The following is a 23,214-nucleotide window of genomic DNA, read 5'->3' as shown; positions in this document are numbered from 1 at the left end:
TTCTGGGAAGTGACCAGCTAAGGCGGTGAGATCGCCTCTTGGCTTTTCTCGTGATTTTAATTGGGAAAAGCTTGGTCAGAGTTCACCTGCCTGTGGTTATTTTTAGTGCCACAGGGTTTCCACTGACTATTCTGTGCCTCTTCTTTGTTATTTGCTGGGAGTTCTCTTTGAGAAATGAAAACCTATCCCACTGACTCTTTTTTTTTCCTTTGTAGGATAGGATCCTAAGACAGCAGACCCGATGCACCCTTCTGCAGCTGACTGCACCCTGCATTAGAAAGAGGTCCAGGGATGATGTATTTGGGGATTATGTTTCTCTACCCAGGAATTCATGCAGTTCATTCCAGAAACATTGATCCTCTGCTCGTGTGACACACCCTTCCTGAAGATCTGATGGACACTTTCTGTTGACCTTGCAGCTGTTTTTTCACGTGGAAGTTGGAAGACAAGGTGAAAGTGGCCGAAAGGTACCTGCTCTGGTGAATAGACGTGCTCCCCTCGGTTCTTAGAACATGGGCCCTCGTTTAAAGGTAAGGTGATAGACTAGTTAAGGTTCGCTTATTATTAGGATAGAGAATATGGACTCAGTGACCAGTTTCTGAGTTCTCTCAGCAAGGGCTAGCTAGCACTGATGTGCACAGTTGCAGTCAGGATTGACTTTACTCCCAGCAGGGCATATTCAAGTATGAAGAAATCAATTCTCCATTTCTGGGAACTGACTTTTTCACACTGGATCTTCAATGTTAGGGCTAAAATTTATTTGATACTGTAACTATAAATCTCTGTACTAAAAAAAGGCAAAGAGTTTTAGAATATGTATGTCAGTCAACTTTCTAACATTCCCCTGAGACAAATAGCTTCAAGTATTTCCCCTTTCCCTCTTTTGTAGATAATGTGAGCCAAAGTGCTGTAGTATTAAGCAGCTTGCCCGGGATCTTTTAGTAAGCAAGCGGCATTTCTGCATTAGATAATCGGTACTGCATTCCATTTTCCTTTGTAATGCTTTATTTTTATTTCAAAAGATTAAAAAGGAGGCCATAAACATTTATCTTTCTAATTTTAGCCTCAGTAAGATTGGGTAATGTTTTTCATACTTTCTTTTACCTGTTTTCTTAAATCTTTTCTCTCCCCAAATACTTCATTATCCGTATGACTCCACTCTTTTTTCATGATTCATGATTCACAGTTATATGAGGTTAAGAACATTGGGCTTCAGAGTTAGACATGGGCTTGAGTCACTTATCCTGCTGGGAGATGTTCAGCAAGTCAACTTTTCCAACCCTAGCTTTTTTTTTTTTCAAGTCTGTAAAATGAGAATAATAATGCTCATTTTACCAAGTTGTATTGGTGACAATTATTTAGGCTAACTTATGAAACACTTAGTACACTGTTGGCCTGTGGTAATGACTCAATAAGGGGAGTTGCAAGTTACGGGTTTACTACTGTGAGGTGGGACGGAAGGAGAGAAGGAGCAGAGAGCACACCACAGGTACAGTAAGGATAGAAACTGCCACAGAATTAGTGAATCTGGAATAAAAGTGATTTGAGGGGTCACCCTAAAAGGAAACCCTGTACCTAAAGGCATGGAGGCTTTGTGATAGCATCCAGAGGGAAAAGATGCAGAAGGCAAGTTTAGAAGGTGACCATGAGCAAAATTGAGAGCTGGGTAAAGTATTGTTGGGGTGTTTTTTGGAATGGTATTGTAGAGAAGTGGGATAGTTCATAAAGATCACATTAATGAGTAATGAATTGACAGAGCTAATTCCCTGGTCACAGGCGGCTTCTTGGAGAAGAGAGTTTAGAAAAAAAAAAAAAAAATGGTATGCTGAGTTTTAAATAATAGAGGAAATTGGAATAGAAAAGTAGAATTGATGTACTGGAAAAGGTGTAGGTGATCTAGGTCAGTGGTGGTGATTTGGTTGAGCAATAAGTGAATGGCAAGAAGATGGACAAGGTCTTAACAAAGTCAAGTTTTTTATTATCAGCCATGAGGACGGAGACTATGGCTGTTATATAATACCATTTCCCCAGTATCTGGCATATGAAGTAGGTACTCAATATTTGTTGGATGAATGATTTTAGTATGCATTTTTTTAAACTTTTGATTATAAAAATTTTCAAACATGAAGTTAGAACAGTATAAAGAATGCCAGTGTAGGCAGAGGATTTAAGTATGGTTAGGAAGGCTTAAGGAAGCCATTCTTTTTGTAGTTCTGATGCGTTTCTCTCTGAATGAAGTGTGACTCTATAGAGGGGTTCCCTCAGTTTCTTATTGGCTCTGAAGCAAAGAAGTAGTGATGCTGCTACTATTATTGATAATAGTTATAGTAGTAGTTTTAAAACTGAGAACTCACTGGCCCCATTCTTGGTTGTTTACAAGTATTAACCCTTTACAAGTATTAACCCTTTTCATCCTCACAGTACCCCAAGAAGTATACACAGATATTAGCCCCATTTGAAAGCAAAGGAAACTGGCAAATTATAGAGAGATTAAATAAGTTGTGAGTGGCAGAGAATGGATTTGAACGCAGGTAGTCTAGCTTTAGTCTAGTTATGCCCTCATTCTCTGTATTTTTTTTTTTAAGAGTCTTGAGAGTTGTGGAGAGTTATACTGAAGTCCTATTACACTAAAGGAGATGGTACCATAGGAATTACTAAACCTCAACTCTTTACAGCAGTGAGAACTCTGAAGCTTAGACAGGTCATACGATTGCAGCCTGGAACTGGTCTCTCGGCTTTGACTTACTGCTTGTCAGCTGCCTCTCACAGAAATGTTGTTGCAGTTGTCAGAGAGATAGCACATAGGAATCTCCCCAGGCCTCATGATGTATGCCATAAATTTAGTGTTGCTTTTATTCCTCCAGGGAGTCAGAGACTTAGACACAAGTCTGTAGCATCACCTACATACACTTCATTTTCTACTGAGTGCTGTAACTTTGCTGAGGACTAAGTGTTCACATCCAGGATCAGACTGAATGACATCTAACTGAGAGAGTGTCTGAGACAATTAAACTGCTGGTATTGGTTCCACCAGTTCCCCTAGTACATCCTGTAAGGCGCAGACAGATGCTTTTAGAGAGATGATAACACCTTTTCAGCCTCGGAGATGAGATACTTGTTTGGGAAGGAGACTTGCTAGCTGTGATCTCAAATTTTGAGTTAGTGTATTGTCTCTGTAGACCCTTTGGAGAGCAGTGTAACCCATGTGTGTTGATACCGCTAATGTTCCATATGTGGATTTCTTTTCTGGTAGGACTTGAGATACCAGTCTCAATAGTGATTTCTAAGAAACTTAACATGGTCACTCCTCAGATTACCTGCTCCCTATGGTTTCCATTGGATGTATTGTTATCAAAGGATCTAATGGCCATTTTCAGCCACTCTTTCTCTTAAATTTTCCTAGCACAATTAGACATCAAAGCACAAGCCGTTCAAAATAAAAGTGATTTGGTTCCTCTCAAATCTGAGCAAAGAAATTTTCATATGTCTTGTCTCTGAGTTATATATTAGTGGTGACGAAAGGTGCTGGCTTGAGATCACATTGATAACCTTAATATCTATTGACTTTAAAGAGTGACTTTAGTGCCCTGTGAACTGGAGAGCACGTATAGCCTGCTAAGGTCAGAACTCAGGGATGAGATAGGAATGTCAGTGTGCATTGTATTTTTCCTTGGCAGTACCTTGGGTGGTTCAAATGAGTAATAAGATTGAAGTCTTACTCTGGAATAAGTCTGCTAATAGTGAAAGTTTCCCCTCAGACTCTGGCCCCTGTTTGAATTGTTCTGACCTTGGCAGACGTCACTTGGGATGAGAAGTCCAGTCCCCTTCTCTGGTTCCTCTCCTTGGCCTCTGCTGGGCTCATCTTTCACAAGGCCATTAGTTTGTCTGATTGGTAACAGCAAAAAAAAAAAAAAACAAACCCAGCTTCTCTTACATGCCCACTGCTTATTATTGAGATGACCCAGAGTTCATTTTAATTACATAATGCCAACATGATGATAATAATCCTTGCTTTAAAAAAAATCCACATTTTATATAACTATTTCTACTTAGATGAATTACTTCCAGAAGGCAAATGTAAGGGGAAAGTGACTCCATTATCCTCTTTGCTTGTGTTAATTAGCACTACTTTGCATGGGGGAGGGAAACTGTCTTGGGGCCCTGGATCCGGGAAGATGAAAGCCCTGTTACTGCATTTCTTAATTAGAAGTGGCTGTTTGTGGTATTCCTAGGGTGGTCGGTAGATTGGAAATCTTTCGGGGCAATGATGCAGTCTGTTTCTCTGCAGTGTTGTAGGGCACCTGTCAAGCTAGAGAGAGAGCAGGGACAGGAAGGCCAGAGATGGTTGGCTCAAGCCACATGCTCTGCTTTGTCTCTTCCTGAGACGGCTGCAGGGAAGAATCAGGAAAAACTAAACAAGTTTTCTTTTGCAGCTGCAGCTGTGATCCTCGGCTGTCTGTTGGCACTGAAGGGACCTGATGTTTTACGTTATTGGTACGTCACGGAGAGAGCCCTCTCTCATTTTTTTGGTTAGGGTTGCTTATATCCTTTTCTGCCTCCCTCTTGGTCCTTGAAAAGAGACTCAGAAATATTTCCAATCATGCCAGAATGTACCTTCACAGAGTTAGCAGCGGAATTCATTCATTTGAGAAATATTTATTGAGTAATTATAGCCGGTGCCAGACAGTGTTTCCTGTCGAGTCAAAGTCAAATAAGGCAAAAATCTGCCTCCATGAAGTTTGTAACACAAAGAGGGAGAAACGTTGAGTAGATGAATAGATGTACAGGAGTTTGAGGTAGCCCGGAAGAAGGAACCCCTAACTGTGGTAGGGGCTGTGGGGGGGCTTTTGCCAAGTAGACAAGGAAGGGGAGGGCTTCCAACTGGAGAGAGCAGAACACACGTTCTTTTTACTACTCTTGTCAGGGCCCAGCACAGGCAGGGAGCTTGGGGGTAGGCTTTGTATATGGTCCCTGGTATAGAACAAGGGTTGGCAGACTTCTTCTGTGAACGACCAAAGAGTAAATATTTTCAGCTTCCCAGGCCATACACTCTGTGTCACCACTGCTGAACTCTGTGGTTTTAGGGCAAAACCGGCCCTAGACAATAGTAAATGAGTGGGTGGGGCTGTGTTTCAGTAGAATTTTATTTGCAAAAACAGGCAGTGGGTGGGATTTGGCCCAAGGACCTTCGTTTTTGACCCTGGTATGGAAGGAAGTTCCTGTCTTCACCCACAGAGGTGGTGACCCGGTAGAGTGGGTCTTTTGACTTCTCCCCTGACTGATGGCTGGCCTGTTCCATAAGGAGAAGCTGTGATGTGTAACTGGAAGGTGGTGTGTGTTTTCTCTTTCACATAGGTGGCATCACAGTGTCTGTGGTTGCATTCTTCTTCACAATTAAGTTCCTCTTTGAGCTTGCCGCACGTGTAGTCAGCTTCCTTCAGAATGAGGACCGCGAGCGCCGAGGGGACCGGACTATATATGACTACGTGCGGGGAAATTACCTGGATCCCCGGTCTTGCAAAGTCTCCTGGGATTGGAAGGACCCCTATGAGGTGGGCCACAGCATGGCCTTCCGAGTGCATGTAAGGGAATGTTTCTGTCTCTGTACGCACTGGGGTTTCTGAGTCAGTTGCCTTCCAGAGCACAGTCTGGTCTGGTCTGGACTGTTAATATTTTCCCTTGTTTTTCAATTCCCTCCACCTCGCCCCCCTACCCTCCCCAGGAACTTGGGAATTGTTAACATCTAAAGAGTCAATTTTTCTGTCATTTGGCTTTAATAGGTGCTCAGCTTAGAAGGAGTACAAAGCTTAATGTTACATTTTCACAATGAGAAAAATGTTACTGAAGAGGGTAGGTGTTGTAGATTAGGGGTTGGCAAACCGTGGCCCAAGGGTTAAATCAAGCCCACTTCCTGCTTCTATAAATACAGGCTTATTGGAACACAGTCGCACCCATTCATCTTCCTGTACTGCCTGTAGACGCTGTCACATTTGAGACGTTAATCACAGTTGAGTAACTGTGTATGACCTGCTAACTAACAGTATTACTCTCTGGCCTTTTGCAGAAAGTTTACTGCCTCTGCAGTGACTTCTGCACTGCAGCCTTCATCTTGGTTTCATAGTCCGAAACCCCTAGCCTTGCCTAGAGCTTTTGTTCACTCAGTGCCAGTGATACCCACTGACTTCCTTTATGTTTGAGCTAGCAGTGATAAATGTAAGAAAAAAGGGCCAGTAAGACAGGGGAGGTGGCCTCTGTGGTTCATTAAGTGTCAAGTTGAAGTGGATTCAATGGTATATTTCACCCCTTTCCTCTGAAATGGTTAAGAATTTGTCTGTGATTTAATGGTTTTCTTCAGAGCATAGAGAGAATTTGTTTCTCCTTGTGTGAGCAGGACTGTAGGATTAGGTGGGTGTGGGGATTTACCAGCCACCCCCTCCCACCCCACACTCTCTCAAGTTGCACAGATGTTGTCCCTCTGCTCACCAATGGGTGTCCCTCTTCTCCCCACCACAGTTATTCTATAAGAACGGACAGCCCTTCCCTGCACACCGGCCTGTGGGACTAAGAGTCCACATCTCTCATGTTGAGCTGGCAGTGGAAATTCCAGTGACCCAGGAGGTCCTCCAGGAGCCCAGTTCCAATGTGGTCAAGGTGGCCTTTACTGTGCGCAAAGCTGGGCGGTATGAAATCTCAGTGAAGCTTGGTGGGTTAAACGTGGCCTATAGTCCTTACTACAAGATTTTTCAGCCTGGTAGGTTTTTTGTTTCTCCCTCCCTTCATTCCTTCCTTCCTTTTTCTTTTCCTTTTTTCTCCTTTGCTTTTTAAATAGTGCCTTTATTGAAATTTAATTCACATGCTTTATAATTCATTCATTTAAAATGCACAATTTAATGGTTTAAAAATGTATTGCTGGGTGGTATTATTGCCTGGTGTGAGTATACCATACTTGATTTAATCTTTCACCAGTTAAAGAACATCTTGGTTGTTTTCCAGTTTGTGGCCATTATGAATAGTGGTTTTAGTCTGCGTGTCCCTAGTGGTTAACAGTGTCGAACATCTTTTCATGTGCTTATTTGCCATCTGTGTGTCCTTTTCGATGAAATGTCTTTTGTCCATTTTCTAATGGGAGTTTTTGTTTTTTTACTATTGAGTTTTGAGAGTTCTTTAAGTCCTTTGTTGCAGATGTGGTTTGCAAATATTTTCTCTCAGTCTTGTCTTTTCTTAGCTTTTCTTTTCATCTCCTTAATGGGGTCTCTCACAAAACAAGTTTTAATTTTGATGAAGTCAATTTATTAATTTTTCATTTTATGGATCATGTTTTGGTATCTGAGAACTCTTTGACTAGTCCTAGGTTCTGAAGATTATTCTCCTGTGTTGTTATTTTTTTTGTAAAATCTTCCAGTTTTAGTATTTAAGATTGTAATTCATTTTTAGTTAACTTTTATAATTTAGGTCAGTACCTTTCTTATAAATGTCCAGTTGCTCCAGCATCATTTATTGGAAAGGCTGTCTTTCCCCTATCACATTGGTTTTGCACCTGTGTCAGGGATCTGTTGGGCATGTTTGTGGGGACCTGTTTCTGAATTCTCATTCTGTTCCTTTGGTCTGTCTATCCTCCCACCAATACCGGAGTCTTAATGATGTAGCTATGTAATAAGTCTTGAAATTGGGTAAACTGACTCTTTCCACTTTTCTGTTTTAGAATTGTTTTAGCTCTTCCATAACTTTTGCCTTTCTATATAAATTTTATTTTATTTTTTTAGTTCTCAACCTGTTTAATGTGTAAAGGGGAAAAAAGAGCAAGTAGGCAGAGTTTCGGTCTGAATACATTCTCAGAATGCTGGCCATCCAGAGCATCATTCTGAACAGCTGATTATCTTCTGTGACTCGAGAGTTTCAGTTATGAAAAGACCTAATTCCATGGGATTATGGTGACTCATTTATCATAAGAATTAAATACAGAAATGTAAAGGCTCCGAGCAAACAGCAGGGGTAGGACTAATGTGACAGTAATAGGTGGAGTTGATGGGGCAAGAGGCAACCAATCATAAAATTACTTTTCCTTTGTAACAAAGGGTTCACACTTTTAACATAAATTATACATTCATTATGGTTTTTAAAAACAGTTAAGCCTAAATAAATTCTTCATACCATCGAGAAAAGATACACTGAAAACCTGCTTAAGTACAGAACTTTTCGTTTGACAGCTCTTGGCCGGGGCCACGCACATTTTACAGGGAGCTTTTGCTTCTCAAGCTTAGTGGAAGTCTGCCAATCATTTTGTATAAAAATAAGACTTAAATTTAAAACCTCACCAAACTAGGAATCTGATGTAGCAAATCGGTGACCCCGGAATGGCTAAAGCCGGTACTTCTCAGACTTCAGCCCGCTTCCCAGTGACCTTCGAGGCCCCGCCTCGCGTGTCCAAGACCTGGGCGGGCCCAAGTCCCTGAAGGGCCAGCGGGTTCCCCGGGGGGAGCTGCGCTGCTGCTCCAGGAACCCTGGCTCAGAACCCCTAGAAGGACGTAGCACTGTCTCCGCCTCTGCTCGGCGCAGACCGTGTCCGCACTCTCATCAGCTGTGGTTACTCTGTGGGCGACAGCCGGAGGCGGTGCTCTGGAGTGACACCACCACCCGCTGCCTTATGGTCAGAAGAGAGAGGTCCTGGGCTTGCGGTCAGGTCACATGGAGTGTTGCTCTGCCAGCATGCCATGCGGTTTACAACTAAAGCCACAGACAGTGTGTTTGAGCATCAGGCACTCAGTCATGTCCAACTCTTTGCGACTCTGTGGACGGTGGCCCGCCAAGGCTCCTCTGTCCGTGGGGGTTCTCCAAGGCAAGAATACCGGAATGGGTTGCCATTCCCTTCTTCAGGAGATCTTCCCGACCCAGGGATTGAACCCAGGTCTCCTGCATTGCAGCTGGGTTCTTTACCATCTCAGTCACCAGGGAAGCCCCCAATATACTTGACGTGTGTATTTAATGCTGGAAATTCACCCTACGGGACAGACAGAAAGCAATGAAAGGAAAAAGCACCATAACTAAGCCGTCCTTGGAAATGATGAGGGTTTTTTTTTTCCTTTTCTTTAATGTAACTTCAAGCCCAACATTCTGGGAGGTAAACAGTCTGGTAATTACGAGGGATGAGGGATGAGAGGCAGGATGCACCCCAGGACAACAGGAGGAGCACTGGAGTCTGGCCACTCCACTGACTCTACAGCAGGGCCTTGACACAAGAGCCCCGGGCAGCTGGAAGACACACGACTCCTCAGGTTCCCACATGAAAGCACTGTGCCCGTCACAAAAGGGTGCCCCTGAGAGCCTCTCTGAACCGGGCTGGGCAGAGCCACGCCAGAATCTGGTTCAAAACAGCGGCCCAGAGAAGCAGTGCCTGGGCCTCGAGGTCACAGGGGTCTCTCTCACCTAGCCCAGCACCTGATACCACACAAGACAAAACACGTGGCCAGTCTCAGAGAAAGAGGGGCTTGCCCCTAGGGTGAGAACCCTGGAAGGAGCTGACCCCAAACCCAGAACTCTCAACACTCAGGAACTTCATTTAAAATGAGTTCTTCCAAGTAAAACGCATGGCCAAATTCTAAGCCCTGCAAGAAGCAGCCCCAGGGGGGGAGGCTCCACATTCTGCCAGTCTGCAGTCTGCCAGTCTGCCTCGCATCCCCCCTCCCTGCCCTAGGAGCCGCAGTGAGCTCCCAGTGCCCAGACTGGGTGGGCTACGGGCTCCAAGTGCCACTGCCAGCCGTCATGGGGAAGCTCAATTTGGCCAAACTGTTCACCAGATTCCTCCCTGCAAGTCCCTATGGATACCTGTCCCGCCCTTCCCCAGCCTCTTCTGCCTAGCCCTCCGCCTAAAGTGCCACCTGCCTGACACTGAGGGCAGCCGTGGCAGAGCTCAGGTCATGAAGGTGAGCCAGCAGCCGGCAGGGAAGGGCTCCTCTCTGCCCATCTTACAGTCCTGTACCACTGGGAAGAAACGAAAAGGAGATTTCCCAATCTCATCATCATATGTTCCCAACTGAACACTCAAAGGCAAATCGTCGTCTTAAAGTACTACATTTAGGGATTCAGTTACAATATATATGTGTTTTGTCTTCCCCTTGATCCAACTGTTGCTATTGGTTCTTCAGTTCAGTTCAGTTGCCCAGTCGTGTCCAACTCTTTGCGACCCCATGAATTTGCAGCACGCCAGGCCTCCCTGTCCATCACCAACTCCTGGAGTTCACTCAAACTCACGTCCATTGAGTCGGTGATGCCATCCAGCCATCTCATCCTCTGTCATCCCCTTCTCCTCCTGCCACCAATCCCTCCCAGCATCAGAGTCTTTTCCAATGAGTCAACTCTTCGCATAAGGTGGCCAAAGTATTGGAGTTTCACCTTTAGCATCATTCCTTCCAAAGAACACCCAGGACTGATCTCCTTCAGAATGGACTGGTTGGATCTCCATGCAGTCCAAGGGACTCTCAAGAGTCTTCTCCAACACCACAGTTCAACAGCATCAATTCTTCGGCGCTCAGCTTTCTTCACAGTCCAACTCTCACATCCATACATGACCACTGGAAAAACCATAGCCTTGACTAGATGGACCTTTGTTAGCAAAGTAATGTCTCTGCTTTTGAATATGCTATCGAGGTTGGTCATAACTTTCCTTCCAAGGAGTAAGTGTCTTTTAATTTCATAGCTACAGTCACCATCTACAGTGATTTTGGAGCACCAAAAAATAAAGTCTGACACTGTTTCCACTGTTTATCCATTTATTAATAGGACCTTAAAAAGAATCGATGCCCTAAAAAAAGAACTGGATTTGTTTAAAAAAGTGCAACAATGTGGGGGTTGGGGGGCCGGAAAAGTGTGACCTCTCCTCCTCCTACCCGCCCCATTACGTTTTGGCTCAGAAAGCTTTTTTTTCCCTCTTCGCTGTCCATCCGTCTGTCTGTGTTCCGGGTTCCGGGTGGTGGGCTTCAGAAGGCATCCATGGGTATCCACCCGCTCTCAGTGAGGAAGTTCAGGATCCTCTTCTTGAGGACTTTGTCCAGGTAGCTGGGCAGGCGGCTCTTGGAGGGAATGCCCTGGCGCTTCTGCAGGTGGTCCTTGATGATGGCCTTCACGGTCATGTAGTGTGTGGGGCTCAGGTTCAGCATGCTGCACAGCACCTTCTTGTGGTCCAACAGGTGGTCGAAGCCTGGCAGGTGCTCGATGGCCATGAACTCGCCGTTCCAGCCGTCCTCCTTGCCGCGCTTGGCGCCTCCTGCCGCCGCCGCTGCCTCGTGTTTCTCGTGCTTGTGCCAGGCCACGTGGTACTTGGCCGAGCCCTCTATCTTGGTGATGCCATTGCGCTGGTAGCGCTATGGCTCTCGGATCTTGTCATGCAGCATCTTCTCCTTGTGCATGTTCTCTAACAAGTCGTTGAACTCCTTGCATGACATGAAGTGGTAGAGCGGCCGCAGCTCCTTCTCCTCCTTGGTGACCTTGCGCTGCGACACCCGCTCCTTCTCCTAGTCCTTGCCTGGGAAGACGGGCACCAGGTTGTAGTCGTGCGCAATGTTTTTGCGCCGCTTCCGCTTGCGGAGCTTGCGCAGGTACATGTCCGTGTGCGCGCATTTCAGCTTGATCTCCATGGTGTCCTCGTCTTAGTTGACCGAGAGCCCACTGATGAGCCTCGGCGTCCTGGTTGTACTCGATCTCTTAGTTGTCCCGCGGCAGCATGTAGCCCAGCTGCTGCTTCTCGGCCACCGAGATATCTAGGGGTGGCGAGGGGGTGATGAGGCTGAGAGAGAGGGGCCCCCACTGGGGCAGGTGTGGTCGGTCACCCGGTTGGGCATGCAAGCCTTCCCCAGGTTTCCGTGGATGTACATGCTTACTTAATGCTCCATCACTTTCTGGGGGTTCCAGGAAGCACCGACCTGAGCTGCCACGTCCTTCTTGGCCAGGCGGTACACGCAGTACTTCTTGCCGAGCTCCACCATCCTCTGCCGCCCAGTGCTCCAGCAAAACCGCCGCAGCCACCCCCCCATATAAATTTTAGAATAATACTGTCTAAATTTATCAAAAAATCTTTGAGATTTTGATAAGAACTGTGTTAAACCTCATGCGAAGGATTGACTCATTGGAAAAGACCGCGATGCTGGGAGGGATTGGGGGCAGGAGGAGAAGGGGACCACAGAGGATGAGGGCTGGATGGCATCACCGACTCGATGGACATGAGTTTGGGTTAACTCTGGGAGTTGGTGATAGACAGGGAGGCCTGGCTACTGCAATTCATGGGGTCGCAAAGAGTCGGACACAACTGAGCAAGTGAACTGAACTGTGTTAAACCTAGAAACAAAGAACGGTGTTAAACCTCATATCATTTGGGGAGAATTGGCATCTTTACTATGTTGAGTCTCTGAATTCATAAACATGGTATGCCTCTGAACTTATTTCTTTAATCAGCATTTTGTAGTTTTCAATATACAAGTTTTCCACGGGTTTTGTTAGATTTGCCCCTAAATATTTCGAATTTGTTTGTCTTACAGTTATTCACTTATTTTTAAGGCCAGTTTCACTTGTAGGTTCCCAGTGGGATTCTAGGCACTATATCTGTAACTCTCACTTCTGTTTCCTCCAATTTATTCTGTCATTGTGGTTAGTGCTTGCAGTGGTTAGGAATTTGTAAAAATGAGTTCCCAAAAGTTCATTTGAGTTAATCTCTCTGTTTTCTTTCTTTTCTCTCTGGCTCATAATGGTATTGTTTATCCCTAGGAATTGGGCGGGCACCCAGCTTTCTAGGACTCACTGACTGAGTAGATCTCTGTGTCCTGAAAATCACCTCGCTGATGTTAACTTCCCTTGTCTTTATTCCAGGCATGGTGGTTCCTTCCAAGACCAAAATTGTGTGCCATTTTTCTACCCTGGTGTTGACCTGTGGGCAGCCGCACACTCTTCAAATAGTGCCCCGAGATGAGTATGACAACCCTACCAACAATTCCACGTCCTTGAGAGATGAGCACAACTACAGCCTGTCCATTCATGAGGTGAGCAGGCTCCCATCTAGGTCACTTAAGTCAGTCTCCTTCTCCCTGGCCATTATGCCAGCCTTCTGAGACTTAGATTAGCTCAAGGTAGGAAAGTTCTTTGTAAATTTCTATGCAAGCAGGAAAATTATGTGTGGTTGGTGATGGCTTCGTTTTCCTCCTGTAGCTTGGTCCTCCGGAAGAGGAGAGTACCGGTGTCTCATTTGAGAAGTCAGTGACGTCCAACCGGCAGACCTGCCAGGTATTCCTGCGGCTCACCCTGCATTCTCGAGGCTGCTTCCATGCCTGCATCTCATACCAAAACCAGCCAATCAACAATGGTGAATTTGACATCATTGTCCTAAGTGGTGAGTTGAGAGGAGAGCTGTGAATTAGTCCTCTTCCCAAGCCACTTGTCCTTTGCACATCCACAGTCATCTGACCAAGCCCCCCACCCCAAATATTTGGTATTTGGACCAAAACTTGGTTTAGAGACCTGTGGACTGAAGGTCTGGTGATGGGCAGTTTCTTCTCCTGTCTTGCACTTTAAACCTTATTCCTTGTTGTACTTCAGAGAACGAGAGGAATATCGTTGAACGCAACGTGTCCACCTCAGGAGTGAGCATTTACTTTGAAGCTTATCTGTATAATGCTGCCAACTGCACCAGCATGCCGTGGCACCTCCCACCCATGCACATGAGCTCTGCCCAGCGCCGGCCCTCCACAGCTCTGGAGGAAGAAGATGAAGACTCACCCTCTGAGTGTCACACCCCTGAGAAGGTGAAGAAACCGAAGAAGGTGTACTGCTACGTGTCACCCAAGGTTCGCACTCCCACTCTTGTCCCCTGCCTGAGCCTGCTCATATTTGGTAACAAAACCCACCCAACAGTGGTCTGAGAATCAGGGTGCGGTCATCACCTTGTAGGGGTTCAGGGATACTGAGACGGCTTCCCATTGAGCAGAAGGCTGTAACAGCTCTTCTGCTGCCTCTTTCTGGTTTGGACTGGATTACACCTCTGTCCCGAGAGTCTGTGCCTTGGTACTTTGAAGCATCTGGGGCGTTCTGCTGTTTGATCGCTCCTGGGAAGATTTTTCAAGGGATGGCTCTAGAGTTTTAAAGAAAGCTACTTTTAACCATTAATAATTTCTCACTAGTGTAAAATTACTGTTGGCCCTTTGTGCCATTTGGGAACAATTTGATCTTTCATGCTCTGATTTTTGAAATCACAAGAGATGTCATCATTGGGGTACAGGGCTAGAATAGAGAAATTTTGGCAGAGACAAGGGAGGTGAACTTCCCAAGGCCCCTGAGCTGAGAGACGCTTTGTGTTAGGGAGTTTCTTTTTTAGTGTTTGTATTTTGCTTGTTTATACAGACCTCAGAAAAACGAGACTCGAACCATCCCATTACATTCCTTTAATCTCATAGCAAAAACTGAGTTCTAATTCTGTTCTACTTCAGAACACTTCACTGTGTACCATTCATCATTTAAACATCCAGCCTTCATTTGTCCTGGAGAATGGCGATGAGGGAAATGGTAAGGTAGAGATGAAGTGAGATTGGCTATGAATTGATTATTATTGAAGCTGGTGATAATTCAGTGTGCTGTTTTCTTTAGTATGTGTTTGAAATGTTCTTTAATGAAGAATTTTTTTAAAAAATCAAGAAAAAAACCTGACCTACTGTTTGTTCAGAAAACAGAGGGGTCTTTTCAGATTAAAAAGTTATTGCATTGTCTTTTCTTTTCTTTTTTTTTTTTGTAAATGGCAAGAGACTTCTTTTTATTGTTACATATAGGGTTTTGTGAACTCTTCTGTATGCGACTCCTCCCAGCCCCCCACACCATCATCCCCAGCACATCCTTAGTGGCATTCTGATAGGGATAAAGCAGTGGGCAGGGGCCACTGGTGTTCCCCACTAATTTGGAAGAAGTCTCTCTGAGAAGTATCTGGCTAAGCAGGAGGAGAGTCTGATTGTTTGTAGTGAAATGAAATGTTGATTGTGAAATGTTCTCTACTTGTAAAGTGAAAACCTGATCTCAGATATTTGGAAATGGTAGTAAGACCTGAGTATTAAGGTTATGAGACATCTTTGTGAAATTGCAGTGTGACAACAATATTTTAAATTTGCCTGTTTTAAGGTAGAATTGATGTTTTCTATTTGATTTCAGTCCTGACTAAATTATTCTCCTTGTTTAGAGAGGAAAAGGGCTATCATGGAAAATACAGATGGGGACAGGTATTTGAAATACAATACCCAAACAGAACCTCTTAATCATTCATTTCATTTTTTGTATGTTGGTCCTCCAGCAATTCTCAGTGAAGGAATTCTACCTGAAAATCATTCCCTGGCGCCTTTACACCTTCCGGGTATGCCCTGGAACCAAAGTAAGTTGAACCTTACATCCGGTTCATGTAGAACAGGCTTCCGCCTCCAACGTCTCAACCTTTTATTTTTTTCCCAGAAGGGTTTTTGGTGTTTCTGGAAATTCTCATTGTGCACACAGGATTCATTGCCAAATAAAGAAGCAGATGCTACCTCCTCGTGAAGGCTATAGTTATAGGAAGACACATGCTTACAGAAACAATAGTTAGTAGAAGTCAAAATACTTCAACAATTCTCTCTTGCCCCTAAGACTAAGCTAATGGAGAGGGTATTAGAGCTCTGACCTGAACTTGGCTTCCTAATGTGCCCAAACTAACTGTTTCAGCACCAGTAGTCTCATCTATTTAAAAAAAAAAAAAAAATTTTTTTTTAACTTTTCTGAGCTTTTGAAATCTACTGGCAAATCATTTTCCTCCAGCCAGTTTGCCCAACCTATTCAGGTATTCATTTGCTGTTTTACATATCCTTACAACTTTCACACTTCTTATATTTTATGTTTGAAAGTCTGTAGTATTACCTGTGACCCTTACTGACCTTACCTGTGACCCTTACAGGTGGTCTCTATGACTCAGTTTAACATAAAATCTGAATCATAGAGCATGCTCAGTCACTCAGTCATGTCTGATTCTTTGTGACTCCATGGACTCTAGCCCATCAGGTTCCTCTGTCCATGAACTTTTCCAGGCAAGAATACTGGAGTGGATTGCCATTTCCTTCTCCAGGGGATCATCCCAGGCCAGGGATCCAGCCCACGTCTTTTGTGTCTCTTGCCTTGGTGGGCGGGTTTTTTTTACCACTGACACAGTGGTAGAGGACAAAGCCTCAAAATGGTTCTGAGGATGAAACCCAGGCCTCATACATGAAATGCATGCACTCTACCACTGAGTTGCACCCCCCACCTGAAGTGAAAAGCAAGGAAATGTACTCCTGGTAGTTACTTACTTGGAGAAACTAGGCTTAACTTGTTTTTTGTTGGTTGGTGCAGAAGGGTAAGGATGTGAAGGGTTTTTGGTGGATTTGAGGGCTTCATAGAGTAACTCTTTCTTTTTTTTCCCTTTTGTTAGTTTTCATACCTTGGCCCTGACCCTGTCCATAAGCTGCTCACCCTTGTGGTAGATGACGGCATTCAGCCTCCTGTGGAACTCAGCTGTAAGGAAAGGAACATCTTAGCAGCCACGTTTATCCGCTCGCTCCATAAGAACATAGGTGAGGTTGGACAGGGAATCTGATGGGGAAGGCAGCGACCCCAGATACCCTGAGTGCCTGAGGGTGTAGGGGTGGCCTGCACAGGGGACTTGTAAAGAGGCTGTAACCATGATGGATCCTACTGCTCCTTAGGGGGCTCCGAGACCTTTCAGGACAAGGTGAACTTTTTCCATCGAGAGCTTCGGCAGGTACATATGAAAAGACCACATTCTAAAGTCACCCTGAAGGTCAGCAGACATGCCTTGTTGGAATCGGTGAGTAAAGTTTCTTTCATATTAGCAGTTGAACAGTTATCAAAATTTTCCAGCTAGAAACCTCTGTGCTATTTAGTTCTATCCTACAGGTTATTGTTTTTATGAAACATACATCTGTGTCTTCTTTAAACATGTTAAGCGCTGTTCTTTGTGTTTGGCTATACTGAATTTGGGGCAGATTTGTTGGAGGTATGTTAATTGAGGGGAGAGACTAGTTGACACATTGGCTGTAAAATCTGTTCTTGACTAGTTCCTGAACAATCTCATGGACTTCCTGTGGAAGGCAGGTATTAAGTTGTTGTTATAGAAGAAAGTTCCTGTTATTGAATCCCAGGATTAAGAAGAGCTCTTACGAGATTAAAAGGAAATGATTTTTGTTGTCACTCTGGTCTGATGGAAAAGGAACACCTGATGTGTTTCTGTCTCCACTACACAGACACTGGCATAGTTCTCACATTCCTTGACAATGAGAAGGCTTTGGTCCCTGTCCAGAAAGTGTTTGTGATGTTTGGCTCTGGCAGGTGTGACTGGAAACCCCTTTTCTCAGGCACTTTCTCCTTGTGGCATGGCTCCCTGTCTGAACCTAGCCTTGTGGATTAAGATGTCTAGTGGGTAGACTGTACTTGACTGAAAACCAAGACTCCTTGGTTCTCTTGCTGACAGCTTACTGATTTGAACCATGTTTATTTCTTTTAAGAGTTTTCTCATCAATAAAATGAGGACTGTTAAAAAATAATGTTTCAACTTTCCAGCCAGGCAATGGTATAAATATGAATTTGACTTTTTTTATCTTAAATTTCTTCTGGAGATATGTGCATTTTAAATTTAAGATGGTATTATTAAAGCTTATTTTTGAGTAGTATATTGCCTCCAAAAACTTGTGACTATTAAATGGACAGGGGTAATGTTCTCGTGTTTTTGTCTTTAACACCCAGAGGTGCTGGCCAGTGTTCTGACAATTTCTTTCTTTTACTGCTTTTCAGTCTCTGAAAGCCACTCGGAATTTTTCCATCTCAGATTGGAGCAAGAACTTTGAAGTGGTTTTTCAGGATGAAGAAGGTCAGTTTTGAAATTTCCCACTCATCTTTTTTAACTCTCCTTCCCACTCCTCCCTATCTCCTTATAGTACATCCACAGAAACTGAAAACAACCCTCCTACGCATGCTTGCCACCCCTGCTCCAGCCCTGGGAAAAAGAAGTCATGAGTCAAGTCCAAAAGGGTGGTGTTTACTGGCTAGATGGCTTGGTTGAGCTTGTAGAGCACAGACGGACAAGGATTTGGAGGGTGAGCTCTTATGAGTTTGAAGCAGGAGGGCAGAGTAACCTTTGTAGTACCAAGAGAAGCAGCAGTTCCTGGGATCTCTGATCTGTGTTCCCATGCTAGAGTGCATCAGCTTAGTGATCCGAATACCTTTAATCCTATAGAATGAGGTGGGATTTAAAAAAAACAATGTCCACAGTTAAGGTGGATTGGAATATGGAACACCAAGGTGGTGGAATGGAGGGAAGAGGGATCAGAGAGTATAAAATGATGATTAAATGAACAAAGATGATAAAAGGTGATAAGCCAGCATTACTTTTTATTTTTATTATACTTTCCAGCTCTGGACTGGGGAGGGCCTCGTCGGGAATGGTTTGAGTTAATCTGCAAAGCACTGTTTGACACCACCAATCAGCTCTTCACCCGATTCAGTGACACCAACCAAGCATTAGTGAGTCTGTGACTTTCCCGGGGGTGGGAGCAAAATGTGGATTGTGTTATGATGGAGAGACTAGTAAGAATTTGAACTAATCAGATTACCTCCCTCCTCGTTGCCTTCCTTATTTCATCTCTAAGAGAAAATGCAGACAGATGAATAAAAGCATTATAGTGCAGTGGCTGTTCTACTCTTTAGTATTTTAATAATTAAGCCACTTTTTTCAGAACATCCCTGAAGCAATTGAACTCTGTACGAGGTCTTTGACTAGGGGAGTAGGGAAGTAGACTCTGGCTGAAAGAGGTTCTGGTTTAGGGAAGAGGCATTGTATCATCCACCGATTGACTTTTGTTTGTAGCCAGGGACCACAAAATCAATAGACGATTCTTCAGTTTATTGTAAGTCGATCTTTGTCCTTTATGCTCCAGTCACTTTGAATTACTCAGTGGTGGCTACCAAACAATGCCATTTGGATGGGCTCCTTGATCCTAACACTGAAATTCTTGCTCCTTTGGAATAGAGTTGTGGAAGGAGAATCTTTCCAGAACTAGGCTTGAAGAAAAACGACCCAGGACCTTTTAATCTCTCTCTTTGACAGGTGCACCCTAACCCTAATCGCCCCACTCATCTGCGCCTAAAGATGTATGAGTTTGCAGGGCGCCTGGTGGGCAAGTGTCTCTATGAGTCCTCTCTAGGAGGAGCCTACAAGCAGTTGGTCCGAGCTCGCTTCACCCGTTCTTTCTTGGCCCAAATCATAGGACTACGTATGCATTACAAGGTAAGGTCTTGGGTTTGTATTTTCTGCTAAATCCCCTGGCCATTAACTGTGGAATCTCTCCACCCTCTGTTTATTATTTTTGAGGTTTGAAGGGGTAAGTGGTTCCAAGCAGTTATAAATTTTATTTCTGGGTGAGAGTGGTCATGCTGTGTTGTGTCTTTCTGTCTCCTCAGTACTTTGAAACAGATGACCCAGAATTCTACAAATCTAAAGTTTGTTTCATCCTCAACAATGACATGAGTGAGATGGAGCTGGTCTTTGCAGAAGAGAAATATAATAAATCAGGTCAATTGGATAAGGTGAGACAGAGAACTGAAGCCTGTGGGTCCCATTTATCAGCCTCCTCTGTATCAGGGCTGTCTAGTGGAGCTTTCGCAATGATGGACGTGTTCTCTGTTTGTACTTTTGAATGCCCAAAATGTGTCTGGTATGACCAAATACCTGGATTTCTAAATTAACTACCTGTGACTAGTGAGCTGTGTTGGACAGCGTAGCTTTGGGGCAGTGTATCCCACATTGAATGGCCTTGGCCTGTTTAAATGGAGCCAGAGACACATACACCATCCTTCCCCCTAGTCCCTCCTTTCCAGTAGGAAAAGAACGAAGTGATAGTGAAGTGTCACTGCACAGGCAGTTTTGGAAGGGATGACAGTGTCTGTCTCAACATTAGGGGCAGGGAGGTAGTTGACTCCCATTTTAACACTGTGCCTGTTTATTTTTAAGGTTTTTATTAGAAAACGGCCAAAAGTATTTCTGATGAACACGTGATTTTGTTTGCATTCTGGGGTTAAATAATATCAAATGATCATGACAAACCTGAAGTTGCAGTTATAAATAATTGAAAGCAAAATAGCAATGACTAAAAGTTTGTGATCGCTGGTAGCACTGAACTGATAATCAGATACCCCTGTGAGCCCTGTGAGGGTCTTAGCTGCTGGCCTTCACACCTGTGTGGGTGGAGCCCGTTTTCTTGACCCAGCACTGCAAGGCATCTCAAGTCAATAGAAGACTGAATTAGGGTCTGCGGGCCTAGGGGAGTACTGATTTTAATTGGATTTGATATGAATATTAAATCTTAGTCATTTACTACTTAGGCTAATAATTAGAAGTGCTTACACGTGTAAAATAAAAATAACCAGACTGTGCCCAGTAGAAAAAGTCTTACATGTTTAGATCCATTGAGAATCTTTGCTCTGGACCAAAGTTCTGTCCCTCCCATGCCATGGTCAGGACCTTAAAATCTGATCTTGTAACTAAATGGAGGCCTTCATTCACCTGTGAAGACAGTCTTGCTCGTTGTGCATAGGTTTTCAAGGGTGGCTTTAAACTGTGTTTCAGGGCTTCCTCAAAGCTCCCTTAGGAGTTGCTTATTGGAGGAGGGTGCCAGTTCTGTTTGAAAATCATACAGTTCAGCCTTTTCTTCGCAGATAGAAAAACCAGGAGTCCAAATAGCTAAGTGACTGAAACCCCATAGCAAGTTAGTCTCCAAGTATCAAGCCATGGCTTTTTCTATTGCCTCACGTTAGAAATAGAAGAATGTAGGGGAACATCTGTGCATGTCTTGGAATTTCTGAGATTATGCTTCTTTACTGTTTATCTGGCTTTATAGAGTCTCATTTGTCTCAGGGGTTTAAGAGAAGAGTCAGTAATGGTTTAATTTTGGATCAGAGGAATGTTAAAATGTTGCTAACAAGGAAACATACATATCTTCCTGTTGCATAGCCACTATTTGACCAGGTCAGAGAAGACTCCCTGAGACACCCGCTTCAGAAACAGTAGTGAGTAGAATACAGCAATAGTGGCAGGAACCCTGAAGGTTAGTTCCTGAGTAAAACCGAGTGTGTTGAGAACCTAAATGCAGTTCAGTAACGTGCTGCTTGTGGGACATGTGGGTAGCTGTTGTCTTTTAAACTCCCATCCACACGCTTTTCCTGTCTTTTGCTTCTTTCAGGTTGTAGAACTTATGACAGGTGGAGCTCAAACCCCCGTCACCAACGCAAATAAAATCTTCTATTTAAATTTGCTGGCCCAGTATCGACTGGCCAGCCAAGTGAAAGAGGAGGTGGAACATTTCCTAAAAGGTGGGATTCTGTTGACTCTTGGCTTTGAGGTGTAAATACCTGTATCACATGGTGTGTATATAGCTTTAACTTGGGTATTTTGTTTCAGGCCTGAATGAGTTAGTCCCTGAAAACCTCTTGGCTATTTTTGATGAGAATGAGCTTGAGGTAAGTGCTTACAATTGGAACTCCCTGTCCCTGGCTTGCTATTTTGTTATGCCCACAGGAACCAGCTTCCTGCACCTTCTGTTATGAGATGCGGTAGGAAAGCCCTGTGAGAGTTGGTTTCACTTTTGTTACTCTTCCATGCATGGACCCTTTCTCCAGCTTTTAAAAATAAATGTGGAATAACTATTGATGAATAGTAATAATGACTATTTGCTCATCAAATATTATTGATACTGGTTGAGTAGTAAAGAATGTTGGTATCTTGTACAGTCTTTTTAAATCCTATGACCTTTTAAGTTGATTTAAGGCGTTAGAAGCATTTATTTGTTCAGAGACTATTTATATCAAGTACCTCGTATATGGCCTGTGCTTTTGAGGAACTGAGGGGTCATGGAGCCACATTCTAGTGAAGACAGTCCAAAGGATGTGAGGCCTGTCATAGCTTTGGTGGCAACACTACAGAGTTAATATATTCTTCCCTTAGATCCTGTGACAACTGGAATGCACTGTAAGATGGTAAATACCTTGCTATAATGAGCAGACTTGAAGTTCCATGAACTTTGAGTATAGGCAAAAAGTAAAACCAGTTTGTTTTTACCTGCTGCTCACACATGATACATATAATGCAAATTATTAGCTTTAACGTCCCATCAGTTCAATTCAGTTCAGTTCATTCGCTCAGTCGTGTCCGACTCTTTGAGACCCCATGAATCGCAGCACGCCAGGCCTCCCTGTCCACCACCAACTCCCAGAGTTCACTCAGACTCACGTCCATCAAGTCCATCCTCTGTTGTCCCCTTCTCCTGCCCCCAATCCCTCCCAGCATCAGAGTCTTTTCCAACGAGTCAACTCTTCGCATGAGGTGGCCAAAGTACTGGACTTTCAGCTTTAGCATCATTCCTTCCAAAGAAATCCCAGGGCTGATCTCCTTCACAATGGACTGGTTGGATCTCCTTGCAGTCCAAGGGACTCTCAAGAGTCTTCTCCAACACCACAGTTCAAAAGCATCAATTCTTCGGCGCTCAGCCTTCTTCACAGTCCAACTCTCACATCCATACATGACCACTGGAAAAACCATAGCCTTGACTAGATGCACCTTTGTTGGCAAAGTAGTGTCTCTGCTTTTGAATATGCTGTCTAGGTTGGTCATAACTTTCCTTCCAAGGAGTAAGCGTCTTTTATTTATTTTTCTTTTTTTTTTTTTTTTTTTTTTTGAGTAAGCGTCTTTTAATTTCATGGCTGCAGTCACCGTCTACAGTGATTTTGGAGCCCCCCAAAATAAAGTCTGACACTGTTTCCCCATCTATTTCCCATGAAGTGATGGGACCAGATGCCATGATCTTTGTTTTCTGAATGTTGAGCTTTAAGGCAACCTTTTCACTCTCCACTTTCACTTTCATCAAGAGGCTTTTAGTTCCTCTTCACTTTCTGCCCTAAGGGTGGTGTCATCTGCATACCTGAGGTTATTGATATTTCTCCTGGCAATCTTGATTCCAGCTTGTGCTTCTTCCAGCCCAGTGTTTCTCAGGATGTACTCTGCATATAAGTTAAATAAGCAGGGTGACAATATACAACCTTGAAATACTCCTGTTCCTATTTGGAACCAGTCCCATAGCCTTTATTAAAGTTTCTGTAAACTGTTTGCTGCAGTGAGGAAGTTCT

The 23,214-nt window shown here is 44.0% G+C and overlaps 1 protein-coding gene and 1 pseudogene across 10 annotated transcripts in view; one reads left to right on the top strand and one right to left on the bottom strand.

The window, feature by feature from the left end:
• Positions 1-23,214, top strand: part of AREL1 (apoptosis resistant E3 ubiquitin protein ligase 1) — a 48,321-nt gene that overhangs the window by 16,972 nt on the left and 8,135 nt on the right. For 2 of the 10 annotated variants that reach the window (XM_027972026.3, XM_027972025.3), the window contains 16 exons: positions 420-530; positions 4,434-4,494; positions 5,356-5,582; positions 6,514-6,751; positions 12,856-13,025; positions 13,192-13,372; positions 13,579-13,826; positions 15,314-15,391; positions 16,454-16,595; positions 16,728-16,849; positions 17,833-17,908; positions 18,452-18,561; positions 19,145-19,324; positions 19,498-19,623; positions 21,276-21,405; positions 21,494-21,552. In XM_027972026.3, the coding sequence (XP_027827827.1) occupies positions 4,479-4,494; positions 5,356-5,582; positions 6,514-6,751; positions 12,856-13,025; positions 13,192-13,372; positions 13,579-13,826; positions 15,314-15,391; positions 16,454-16,595; positions 16,728-16,849; positions 17,833-17,908; positions 18,452-18,561; positions 19,145-19,324; positions 19,498-19,623; positions 21,276-21,405; positions 21,494-21,552 (2,103 nt within the window). In that variant the 5' untranslated portion in view covers positions 420-530; positions 4,434-4,478. Of the gene's footprint in view, positions 1-215; positions 531-4,433; positions 4,495-5,355; positions 5,583-6,513; positions 6,752-12,855; positions 13,026-13,191; positions 13,373-13,578; positions 13,827-15,313; positions 15,392-16,453; positions 16,596-16,727; positions 16,850-17,832; positions 17,909-18,451; positions 18,562-19,144; positions 19,325-19,497; positions 19,624-21,275; positions 21,406-21,493; positions 21,553-23,214 lie in introns of all 10 variants that reach the window. The other 8 variants (XM_042252777.2, XM_060418343.1, XM_027972027.3 and 5 more) reach the window with 5 other exon arrangements.
• On the bottom strand, positions 10,974-11,978 carry LOC105606507 (transcriptional adapter 2-beta-like; annotated as a pseudogene).

Source organism: Ovis aries, chromosome 7 (assembly GCF_016772045.2).
Source record: "Ovis aries strain OAR_USU_Benz2616 breed Rambouillet chromosome 7, ARS-UI_Ramb_v3.0, whole genome shotgun sequence".
NCBI classification, from domain to species: domain Eukaryota; kingdom Metazoa; phylum Chordata; class Mammalia; order Artiodactyla; family Bovidae; genus Ovis; species Ovis aries.
This window is presented reverse-complemented; position numbering and strand designations above follow the sequence as displayed.